The sequence below is a fragment of the Eretmochelys imbricata genome, chromosome 1, assembly GCF_965152235.1.
Source record: "Eretmochelys imbricata isolate rEreImb1 chromosome 1, rEreImb1.hap1, whole genome shotgun sequence".
In the NCBI taxonomy this organism is placed as follows: Eukaryota; Metazoa; Chordata; order Testudines; family Cheloniidae; genus Eretmochelys; species Eretmochelys imbricata.
Genome location: NC_135572.1, coordinates 95047331 through 95059591, shown reverse-complemented (window position 1 = coordinate 95059591; position 12261 = coordinate 95047331). Strand labels below are relative to the sequence as shown.

General features: G+C 41.1%; 1 protein-coding gene across 1 annotated transcript in view; it reads right to left on the bottom strand.

Annotated features, from left to right (window-relative positions):
• GPC5 (glypican 5) overlaps nt 1-12261 on the bottom strand; it is a 571748-nt gene that overhangs the window by 203585 nt on the left and 355902 nt on the right. The window contains exon 6 of the mRNA XM_077807032.1: nt 2849-2969. Coding sequence (XP_077663158.1) covers nt 2849-2969 — 121 coding nt within the window. The remainder of the gene's footprint in view (nt 1-2848; nt 2970-12261) is intronic.

The window sequence follows — 12261 nt, the reverse complement described above, 5'->3', positions numbered from 1 at the left end:
CCTGAGGGTGTATGAATATGAGGTGAGGGGTTGCCTACAGCCCAGAGATGGGTTAATCCAACCCTAAGTATGCCAAATCCTATGTTCCTGTGACTTTCTCAATACTTCTGAACGGAGCACAGTACATGATGAGGCTCTGACCCTGATTGGGAGTATGGGGGCTAACATAAATAATAAAAAAAAATCTCTAAGGAATATGATAGGTCCTGTTTTTAGTCCCACCTATCTTTTGAACTTTCATCAGCTAATAGCCTCATTATTGGTTTCAGTTTAGCTTTGTCTTTCAGTAACAGTACCAGCAGCACTAACGCTGCTGGATTCTGATCTCACACATAAATCTGGTGTATCACAGATCAGGATCTCTTTGGTTATGTTTACACAGGACTTCTATTAATGGAATGTCTTGCTAGTAGTGGCTCTCCTGGGCCTTATAGGAAAGGCAAATATAAAACACTGTACATGGCACACTCAAACCATGATCTTCATGTCTTTTAGACTAGCTTTTAGACTTGACTAGAAACAACTAGACACAGTATGGAAATGCTATGGCAGAAGCTTCATAAGGAATGAACATATCTTCCATGTCTGACCCTCTGACCCATCAGGTAGAGAAAGCAGAGAAAAATATGTGGTGTCACCCTATTACCCTCACTAATATTCTGACCCTTATGGATTTTAAGGGTGAAGTGAAAAGGAGGACTTGTGGCACCTTAGAGACTAACAAATTTACTAGAGCATAAGCTTTCGTGAGCTACAGCTCACTTCATCGGATGCATAGAGTGGAAAATATAGTGGGGAGATTTTATATACACAGAGAACATGAAACAATGGGTTTACCATATACACTGTAACAAGAGTGACCAGGAAAGGTGAGCTATTACCAGTGGAGGAGGGGGGACCTTTTACAATTTTAAATTCTAAATATTCCTTCTTCCAATAGATACAAAGCAAGTGGCCTGATTTTCAGAACTGCATAACACACAAATGAACACGCAAAACTGCATCTCTTTTGCATGCACAATTGCGACTACATGGATATACATGAAATAGTTCCACACACAAATGAGAATTTATGCATCAAACTGTCAATTTGTGTTCACAATTGTGATGATGATAGTAGTTGTGTGTTTAGATTAGGTGGACAAATATACACACTCATCCCTTTTACGGACGCATTTCCATATGCATAGTTCTAAAAGCCAGATCAAGTATCTTTTTTTGTTTTTAATGCTAAATTAGTCCATGAGGCTTCTCCACTGTTGTAACATAACTTGGAAACAGTACTGGACTACAGCATGCAAAGGTCTGACTTTTCTGTACTGGAAGGTACCGTCCAGTCCATTAAATCTCCCTTGTTTAATCTCTCAGGCTGGTCCAAAATGAGTTCAAAAAGTGACTCATCCTTTTTATATCACATAGGACAAAAAGATGGTCTTTTATATTTGATTTCCTAATTCACAGTAAATGATACAGAAGAAGCTTTCTCTGCAGGTTCATCAGGCTTTTCATCTAGTGAAAAATAGTTACATATTGTAATCCTGAGTCCCCAAAGTATTTGCTGTTTTCTTTATTCCCCAGCCCTATTTCCATACTCATAGCTGCAAGAAAAGAAAGATGTCTCACAGAAAGGCAGTGTCTGTGCGCTATGTAAATTATTAAATCCTTCTATACAAGATCTGCTCTGCTCTTGCAAGTATTGGAAGAGAAAGCACTGGAAACATAATGCATTATAATAGAATTGTTCCTGCCAACCACTTTAGACCTTCAGACTGATCCTCAGGGTAGAACCTAACACATTAAGCTATACAGGGCACATTTAGTATCAAAATAGGGCACTCCTGACAGATGAAAGGCCTTGAGGCTTAAACATAACTGTCTGCAATCTTTTTCCATCAGAGAGTAATTTGTAGTGCTTAATTAATTCTTGGCATTCCTTTGGAGGCAAAATAGTACTTACTTTCACACCATTTTAAGAAAAAAATAGAAAAGACTAGAGATAACAGCATGCTTCAGTTGGCAAGAAAAAGGGTAATTTTTTGTTAATGGAAAGAAAGGACTAATTTTATTTGAGCTTGAATCTTTATACCACTGCAGCTACAAAACCTTGAGTAATATGGATGAAATCCTGGTCCCAAAGTCAGTGGCAAAACTCCCTGCATTTCAGGCAATCTTAGCATACCTCTATAGCCGCAATATTTTTTGGACACATTACAACACCACAGTTCTGCTTTCACAAAATGTAAATAACCACCATATAAAAGCTTAAATCTCAAGGGCTTACCCGAACATGTGTTATGAGATCATACATATCAAATACTGTAGCAAGTATTATGCAAATTTCCCAACATATCCAACCTTCTCTGCTGTCAGTAAAGTAGAAAATCTCACAGCCAGACCTTGAGGTCTGGAAAGAGGTGAATTTAGCAGGATGGTGGTTTGTTTGTTTTTTAATGTGTACCATCATTTCTTATTAATGATATTACACAGTGATTAACATGCTTAAAATTCTCCAACTGAGAATCAGACTCATGCTTAGAATCCCCGCACTTATTGCAATGCTGAGTTGCAATCTCAGCTCACAGGTACAGATGGCCCAGCTGACAGACTCTCACTTCTAGCTCTCATCTACCATATGCAAAGATTTTAACTAAATCATTATTAATAATTGGGGTTTAAATATTTTATGCCAGGACTTACACAGTTTCTGGTGGGAATACTCAATTACTGAGTTCTGACTTGAATTAACAAATCAGTTCTAATGTACAGCAATTCACATTTGTTCAGCACCAAGATTATCTTAATTTACATGGTGATGGCTTTAACATATAATATACACAAAAAATCTTACCTGGATAATGTGTTTCAGTTTATCAATAATTTGATTTATTACAGGATCTGTTCCTTTCACTTTTACTTCTGGATTCGCAGACTGAGCTTTGATTCCACTGCCAACCACACGGTGGGTGTAGCTAATATAACAAAGAAATATGTTTTAGTAAACTGATGTAACTTCTTCAGATAATGTATTTACCTGTAAATACTAGCTGACACAACCTCAATTGGTATTGGCATTCCATTTTAATGACTGCATGTTTATTTTGTTCATGTAGGCTTTGTTACCAGAAAGTTACATTGTATGGTAAAATTGATATATTTTACAAAGTTGTGATATGATTTTTTTCTTTTTTTGTTATTTCTGAACCGTTTGTAATAAGAAAAATAAATGTGAAAATAAGAATTGTGACTGGACAAGCATGAACATTATACCATTCTGTGACCTTTTTATTTTAAGTGCATGAAAATTGACCCTTGCTCTACATCTCTATCGCAGCAATATTCTGCCAGCTGTTAATCAACAAGGAAAGTAAAAGAATCCTCTGGACATTCTATCACAGAGATGTCAAATGCCCAAATTCCACCTGCTAGATGTGCATGTGGTGGGTCAGCATGACATTTTCAAATTCTGCAGAATCTCAGTTTTCATTGTAAATAATTTCTTGTCCTCTTGGTTTCAAAGAGAACTTTCCAAATATGAAGTGTACGTGAACAGGTAGTGTTGTTTTCCTGAATTTGCAGCCAGCCAGAAACAATAGCTTTGAGGGGTGTGGATTCCCTTTCTGTTGTTGATATAATTGGGATATTATTAACTCTAAAGTCTGATGAGGATCCTTTAATGTCAACTGTAACTATTTAACTGATGATCACTTTGGCAGGTGGAATGGAAGACAGGTTGCAAGTGAAGCCCATGGAGCATGGGAATTGGTGCAAAGAACAGACGACGTACAAAGAGAGGGAAGATGGAAAGAAACAGTTTGGGGATCAGGGTGTGAGTGTGATGGTTAGAGTCAGAACCGGGGTCAACGTCAGGTGCCAAGCCAAAGATCACAGCCTGGATTAACAGTAGGGTGTATGAGCAGGCACCTGGAGCAAGGTAAGAAAGCAGGAACCAGGAATGACCCACAATTCTCAGCTGTCTCCCTGGAGACAGATCATCTGTTCATGCAGTGCTGATGCCTCTTGGGGTATAGGGAACTCCGCTGGGTCCATTCTTGGCTGGGCCCACTTGAAGATATTGGTAGTGGTCCAAGCAATCTGTAGGGACAAGGGCATGGATGGTTAAAGTCCAAAATGGAGGTTGGGTGTAGGAGCAGGTACCTGGAGAAAGACAGGAAAGGAGAAACTGGTAACAGACAGGGGTCTGGGATAAAGAGGACCTAAATAAGGACCTGAATAAGGTAGGATGCAGGACCAAGACAAGGCAGGAGTCAAGAAAATAGACTGGGTCCATAGAAGCATACAGCCAGTGATTCACCCAGTTAGTTACATAATTCTCATGCTTCTTTCTGGCTTAGGTAGTGTGTCCTAGCCAACCAGAAGATTCCTAAGCAGGGCCCTTTGTGAGCTAGAGCTTGCTAGCTCCCTTCTCTACTAGTTTGGGTGAGGTGGTGTCTGAATACTGCCTTGGGACCTAGGGGGCTGGGTTTGAAGCCCATAATCCCTCACGTGGAGATAGGAAGATTAGGAAGAAAGCGGGGAAAGAGCAGAAATAGCAGTGATAAAAGCGGGCATATTTTCCCACTGAATGATGCTCAGTAAGGTGCTGAACAAATAAATTATAACAACTAAGAGTTCAATTACTATACAAAGCCATGTTCCATACTTGATATTTGTGCAAATATCCCATTGACATCTGTCCTGTGGATGGAGGGCAACGTGTACTCCTAAATGTACACCACAGCCCAAGGACCATAATTAAAAATGGTATTTCACTTTCTCCAGAGAATGAGTTTAATACCTTTGTACTAGTGGGACCCTGAGGCCTCTTTCAATCTCAAAAAGGGAAAGGAACTTGCCTTTCTGTTCATAATGGAAAATATTATACTCAATAGCTACTAGGATATTTTTCTGTGAGTTATGATTTCTGCAAACATTGAAAAATCTGAACTCACATAGGGGCACACTGGACTAGATTCAGTGGTATGCTCGAGCTGACTGATCCTGCAAGTCAGTGGCAAAGTGATGTGAATGGTGCAGGACCAAGGCTCAGCTGATTTGCACCTAATGAATCTGGTTCATTTTGTTTCACATTGAAAGGACTGAATGAGAACTCAGGACCTTCAGAATTTGGCTCTGCATGAATTAGTTTTGTATGGACTCCGTCAGGTTTCAATTTCTTTTGTATTTGTTCAAGTTCATTGTAGGTAAATATAATACTAAAATTACATACATTGGTAATGTTGAACAGCGAGGGGAATTAAGGCATACAGCTGTTCTATTGGAATGTGGTATTTGAATTTCTTCTTCTTCTTCTTGTTTTTTACAAAAAGGAAATCAAAGACACTGTAAAAGTTTGATATTCTCTATACAATGGCATTTAGGTTTCTACCAGACAGTGCTTTGTACCCAAGTAAGTACTGGGGGAAATATCTGAAACAGTCAGTTTAATGGAATGCATGTAACGTATGCAGCACAGCTGCTAAACTTGGGGGAATATCAGGATAAATTATTTTATCAATATCATAAACCTTGTAGCTGGTCCTGTTACTGGACCTCCACCATCCTCTTCTCACATGAGATTTAAGGGAATGTGGGAAGAGGGCTGTCAACTTGCTGTATCAGACATTAGGAAGGCGAAAGCCATTCTCCGGCAGTGTTAGGGGATGCCTTCCCCTAAGTCTACCAATTCAAGTTTATTGGGTAACTAGACCCCATCTGTAATGAGTACCTAGATTGGCCACCTGTCACCAGGAGGTGCCAGCAACTAGCTTATCTGTCTCTCTCTCCTCCTTACCCTCTCCAAACACCGACAGATGGGTTCGCAGATAGTTAATTCCTTCCCTAGCATCAGCCAAAAATATATCTACTCTCCAGCTGGAGATGTACCCCATCATCTCTAAAGAAGTTGGATACCAAATAGCATGAGGTATTTTGGTGTGTAATCACTGATCCTCCCCATTCATGTACAGATTTAGCCACTTCCTGATTCACACCTCTTCTGGCACACCTAAATGCCATTGCCAACATGGGGAGGTCTCACCACACCCTCCACTGCAGCATTTCATACCAGTCTGCAGTCACTCCTGGAAGGGGGGGGGGAATTCTGATTCTGAACAGAAATTTCCCTAAATTTCTGTTCCTTAATGATTATGTTAGTCCCTTTACAAAATCCAACCCAGGTGTACAACAACAATGTCTGCTGCCTTCTGCCTGGGAATCAAAATGTATGAGAGGGGCATCAGTGGTCTTTCTTGCCACTGACAAGAAAGTGAACCTTCAGTAGAACTGGCAGCCTGCCTGTGGGCCCAACACCTGCAGACCCAACATTGGCTCTCATGAACCCTTCCATTGCGCCTCCATCTATGCCACTCAGAGCAGTCTCTCTGTTAAACTTCCAGGGGCAACTGATCACCCTCTTGTGGGCTAAATGCACTATATGATGCCCACACATAAAGTCATAACTCCGGTGACCCATACACTTCATCCCAAAGGAAAGCATAAACAGAAAGCATTTAGCACACAGATACACCACAGAATTATCTTTCCTGACAGGAGCCCCAGTATGTTTGTATGAATTTGGAGGCCACCACTTGTTGAGTAAAATCTGTTTCTGACCTGTTTTATGTAATGTCCATCTTGGATTTGTAAAAGGACAGCTAAGCCTCCATCTTGGATACCCTTCTCCTCAGATGATTTAGTGCCCTTTCAGCCTTTTTCAAATCAAGGAGGGGAAAGGTCAGGGCAGTTAGAGTCATGTGACAGCCATAATCTGCCTAGCAACTGCAGGTTATTTCGTGAGTGTCACATCTGTCACTCAGGGCTGTCCATCTGAGTGGCAGCCAATGTCCCACACCGTTCAGCTAGCTGCGAGGAGCCCCAGAAGGACTAGGACTCATAGGACTTTGGATTCTTGGTCTCTATTAACATACTTGCACTCAACTGCTACACACTATTAGTGAGTGAATACTTGCACTGATCTACGAGGTCAAGCAGAGACTGCATGGCCAAGCACTGAAGACCTATGTGAGGGAGAAGATCTGCCCAAGAGGGAGTAGACCTGCCCAGAGTACCTGTCCAGAGAGAGAAGAATACCGAGTTCCTGAATTCCAGTTTGGTGTCCTGTGCCCCTGATTTTCACCACTATCCCTTTTGGTATCCTGAGTTTTTGTGATTGTGTCCCTGTCTTCAGGATATGGTATTGTAATACTCATTGTGGTTTTCCTCTGTTTTACATCCATAGGTTAAGAGGGTTTAAGGGCTATGAGCTTCATGCTCTGGTAACTGTTAACAACCGAGTGTGTCTTGCTTATGTTGTTTATTGTCTGAAGGGGGTCCTTGTCTAATTTACTGACTAGTGGCATAATAAATATTTGTGTGTTACATCTTATTCTGCCTCTGTCTTAATAAATCACCCGATGATAGATGCAGGATGGGGTGTGATCTGCAGACAGCCCATCTTCTGATCTGTGTAGACCATAGTTACACTGTTTTGGGCTAACACACTGTTAGGCATCTATTGCTGTGCTGTGGATGTAACCATTCCAATCCTGATATAATGGGATCCCAATTCATCAGGGGACCTCAACAATATACATTCTTTGACATGACCATGAACTGAAGTTTCCTTTTCTGAGGAAAAAAGAGTCATCTGGCACCAGAAGCCTCAACGTTATTTAAGTCTGTACTGCCTTAACAGAGCCAATCCCAGCCTTCTCACACTCTTGAAATACTATGGCTCAGCTTGCCAGCCATTAATTGTTTTTCCCTCCTCTCTCTCTTCTACCTTGACAATCAGAGTTTGTGTTGTATCTCTTCCCCCCACTCCCCCACCACGACAACCATTGCAATGCCAGTCAGCCTCACCTCAGTCCCTGGAAAAATCATGGAGCAGGTCCTCAAGGAATCAATTCTGAAGCCCTTAGAGGAGAGGAAAGTGAGTAGGAACAGTCAGCATGGATTTACCAAGGGCAAGTCATGCCTGACTAACCTAATTGCCTTCTATGATGAGCTAACTGGCTCTGTGGATGATGGGAAAGCAGTGGACATGTTATTCCTTGACTTTAGCAAAGCTTTTGATATGGTCTCCCACAGTATTCTTGCCAGCAAGTTAAAGAAGTATGGGCTGGATGAATAGACTATAAGGTAGACAAAAAGCTGGCTAGATCATCGGGCTCAATGGGTAGTGATCAATGGCTCCATGTCTAGTTGGCAGCTGGTATCAAGAGGAGTGCCGCAAGGGTCAGTCCTGGGGCCGGTTTTGTTCAATATCTTCATTAATGATCTGGAAGATGTCATGGATTGCACCCTCAGCAAGTTTGCAGATGACACTAAACTGGGAGGAGTGGTAGATACGCTGGAGAGTAGGGATAGGATACAGAGGGCCCTAGACTAATTGGAGGATTGGGCCAAAGAAATCGGATGAGGTTCAACAAGGACAAGTGCAGAGTCCTGCACTTAGGACGGAAGAATCCCATGCACCGCTACAGACTAGGGACCAAGTGGCTAGGCAGCAGTTCTGCAGAAAAGGACCTTGGGCAGGGGTCCCCAACGCAGTGCCTACGGGTGCAATGGTGCCCGCCAGGGCAGTTGTGTGCGCCCGCAGGACACAGCGCCACCAAAATGCCGCTGCCAAGCGCGGCCACCTGAGAATCACCCGCCGAAATGCGTTGTTGTTTCTCGGCAGGATTTCAGCAGCGAGGCTTCTTTCCGCTGCCACTTCTCAGCGGCATTTCGGCGGCAGGGTGTTTGGCTCCCGCCACAGCCTGTTGGGAATAGGAATGTGCTATTCCCACAGAAAGGTTGGGGACCACTGACCTAGGGGTTACAGTGGACGATAAGCTGTTGAATCCTTTATGAGCCCTGAGGGATCACCCCTCCACATAGGTGCCGGAACTAGGGGCTAGTTTCAAACCTAGCTTGAAGTGGTTTCCATCATATACAATTTGGTTCAATGGCTCTCAGCACTCCCACCATAAAAATTGTTCAGCACCACTGTCAGTCCTCCAAAATCCAAACGAAACTCTGCTACCACACAGCAGTGGGGGCAGACAAGCCAAGAGAGTGCTTTTCTCTCTGGCTCTTGCTGCTGCTTCCTGCCCTGCACATGCTCTCACTCTGTGGTGGAGAAGGAAGAGCTTAGCCAGAAAATCAACCACCTTGCCCCCCACTCACCCGAGCCCACTCACCCCAGCCAAGAAGAAACTTCCACTAGGGGAAACATCTACACTTGCTGGTTGCTGTGTGTCCTGCCACTGGGCTGCCAGCCTCTACATGAGTTCTCCACTGCTGCCCTGGCTACCTCTGTTGTTACTCTAGAGTGATTTCAGGACAGTCTTTGCTGGAACCCTTCTGGTTACTTTGAGTCACCTGGGGACCTCCAACCTCACATGGGGGTCCCTGCAGCCTCCTCTGTTAATTCAGGAGTAACAGAGGGGCTCAGACCCACCCCACATGCATAGAGGCCAATGGCTTACCAGAGCCCCACTGGCCAGCCTACCAGGTGATGCTTTCCTCTCACTCCCAGCCCTGACGGATAGGAAGAGACCCTTAAAGGAGTTACTACCCTCTTTTCTCACCAGTCCAGACAAACATTCCATACCTTTGAGGTTGCAGGTTACTTGAAGCAGTGTGAGTTTTAAACAATTCAAGGCTTCTTCAACTGGTATGTAAAGGTAATCAGATTGTCATACCAGGATTTGTATTACTCTACTAAATGGATGGCAATATTCCAGTGTTGATATAACTCTAAACATGGAGAAATAAAAGTAAAAGAACAAAACTCATGTGGACTGAATGAAAAGGATATTATTCAGTTTTGGCAGGCTATCAAAGAAAGTATTTTTTACTGATTTGACAACATGAAGTGTAATTATCTTTGTGTGCCAGGTCACAGTGTAAAGTGCTGAAAGATCCTTTTCATGTTTTGCTACATTTCTGAATGATACATGTAGGAGCACAGAACTCAAAAATGTTCATTTATACAGCATGTTGCAGTAAAATGATCTCCATGGAACAAAATCTTTCCCACAGTGGAAGTCCTAGAATATTTAAGTTCTATTAACTTTTATTGAAAGTTGTGGGTTTGAACATTTTACACACAAACTATCCTTTCATTCTTGGACTTTTTGTAAGTAAAAACACTGATAAATTACAAGGTGCATTGAAATATTTTGTTTCTTTCTTTCTCTGGGTGCCTACTGAGACAATTCTATAAAGCATTGTTTGATTGATACTGGCCTTAAAGATAAGTTTATAAAATTTAACGTTGCCCTATAATATTTACCATTGTGTTTCATGAAAAAAGGAATTTTTTTCTTTGCAAAAATTATAGACTTATTTATTCTTCTTTTATTTTTCAAACATTATTCAATTTAATTAACAAATGTCTATAAATTTAAGATCTACTGACATTTTTAATGTGGAATAAATGATCTGTCAAAAGTAAATGAGCTACTGGGAATCTTACCATGGTACATAAAACTTCATCATGGTAGACTTTCATTTACATGCAAAATATGTTCCCCTCAAGTTGGAAAAAAAATTGAATCATAGACTATTGGTTGAGAGACTTCTCTCATTATAAAATTGTAATAAGGCACTAATCACTTTCCGTTGCTTGTATTCCTAATGTACAAGTAATGGAAAAAAACATTTTAAGGAGCCCCACAGAGGTAACTTGACTTGAAAAAATGTGGCTCAGAGTTGAATCCCAGGGGACAGGGGGAGTGACAAATTTCTTGTTAGAGAAATAGTAGACCTGCCATCTGTGCTCATTTCTTTTGTGCAAGCATAGTAATGTATCACATCAGTTTAACAGCAGACTTGGTCCCCAAGTACTATTCATTTTCATCAACACTGGAAAAAAGCAAGCACTGATACATTTGAATTATATAAACATGTTTTAAAATGATGATTAACAAGTTTCCAATTCTCAGAGTTCAATATATGAATATTCATATAAAGTTCTGATAAATCTCTATCGTAGATATGAAAATAGCTGGTAGATACTTACCTTTGATTGTACCAATAACCCGGTTAGCAGGTAAGGTCAGACCCTATTAGCTATCACTTATTTCATGGTGAACTCAGTTGAAAGGTTATAAAATGTATGTGAATTCTTTTAAGAATCAGACATTTTAGATGTGCTGCCACTGTACCTCTGTATTTCCTTACCACTTCAAATTACATTCTGAATTACATTGTGATGACAGCAAAATACAGATACATCATCTTCTGGGCTTGATTTTCACTCTCCTACACCAGCTCTATGGACTTATAACACTGTAAAATGGATGGAACTGAGGCCCATTACAACTGAAGATGCATCTGAGCCAGGAAGTTTTGATCCAGATTCAAACATCCCTACAGTTCATTCCCCAAAAGTGATGAGTTTTTGCTTCAGGCCCACCACTCTTCAAAGATGTTACACATCTAACCGTGAATTTTACTTTAGTGCTAAGATTTTTGAAATTCTTAATTCTTAACTGGATAAACTTCTGGTGTAGTTTTTCCTAATTAGGATATTCTTTTACTAGATACAGTCAATTAGGTTCTGATTTTTATTTACAGTGTTTGTCCATCTAGTGAAAAACAAACAAAGTACAATGTTTAAAAATTCATGGTTTTACTTTGGAATGTAAACAACAAAAACAGTATGCTTAGTCAGCAGAGGTCTGTAACACTGAGTGTCCATGACCAAAGTGTACATCTTTATTCCTGGCACAGAAGAGCTCCATGGGGTTCTTACTAATCTGGTGCAGCCAGGTTAATCACAGGTCGTGAGGAGGCAATGTCTCCTCCTGACCACAAGTCTGATCTTCAGAGTTCAATGTGTGGGGACTTTGTCTCTGAGGTAGGCAACATGACCAAAAAGGGCCAGCCAGAGGTTGCCAAAGATTACTTCAGTCCTCTGGAGACCAGTTCTCAATAATACAATACAATGATCCCTATTACTGATAAAGTCAAACTGTCAATAGTCACTGCCAGAAATGCATATGAAATTACTCCAGCCCTCTGATGTCTTGTTTAAGCAATAGCCATGTTTCAGATCCATATATGAGAATTGGAAGTATATAGGTTTGGTAAATTCATACTTTTCTATATAGTTTCACCTTGTTTTGGCTCCAGACCTTATGCAAATCCTTCATGGTTGAAACTGCTAAACCAGTTCTCCTTTGGATGTCTACGGTTGGCTGCATTCATTTGACAGTTTGCTGCCTATATCGATGAAGATATCCAGTACTTCCATAATCTGTCCAGAAGCAC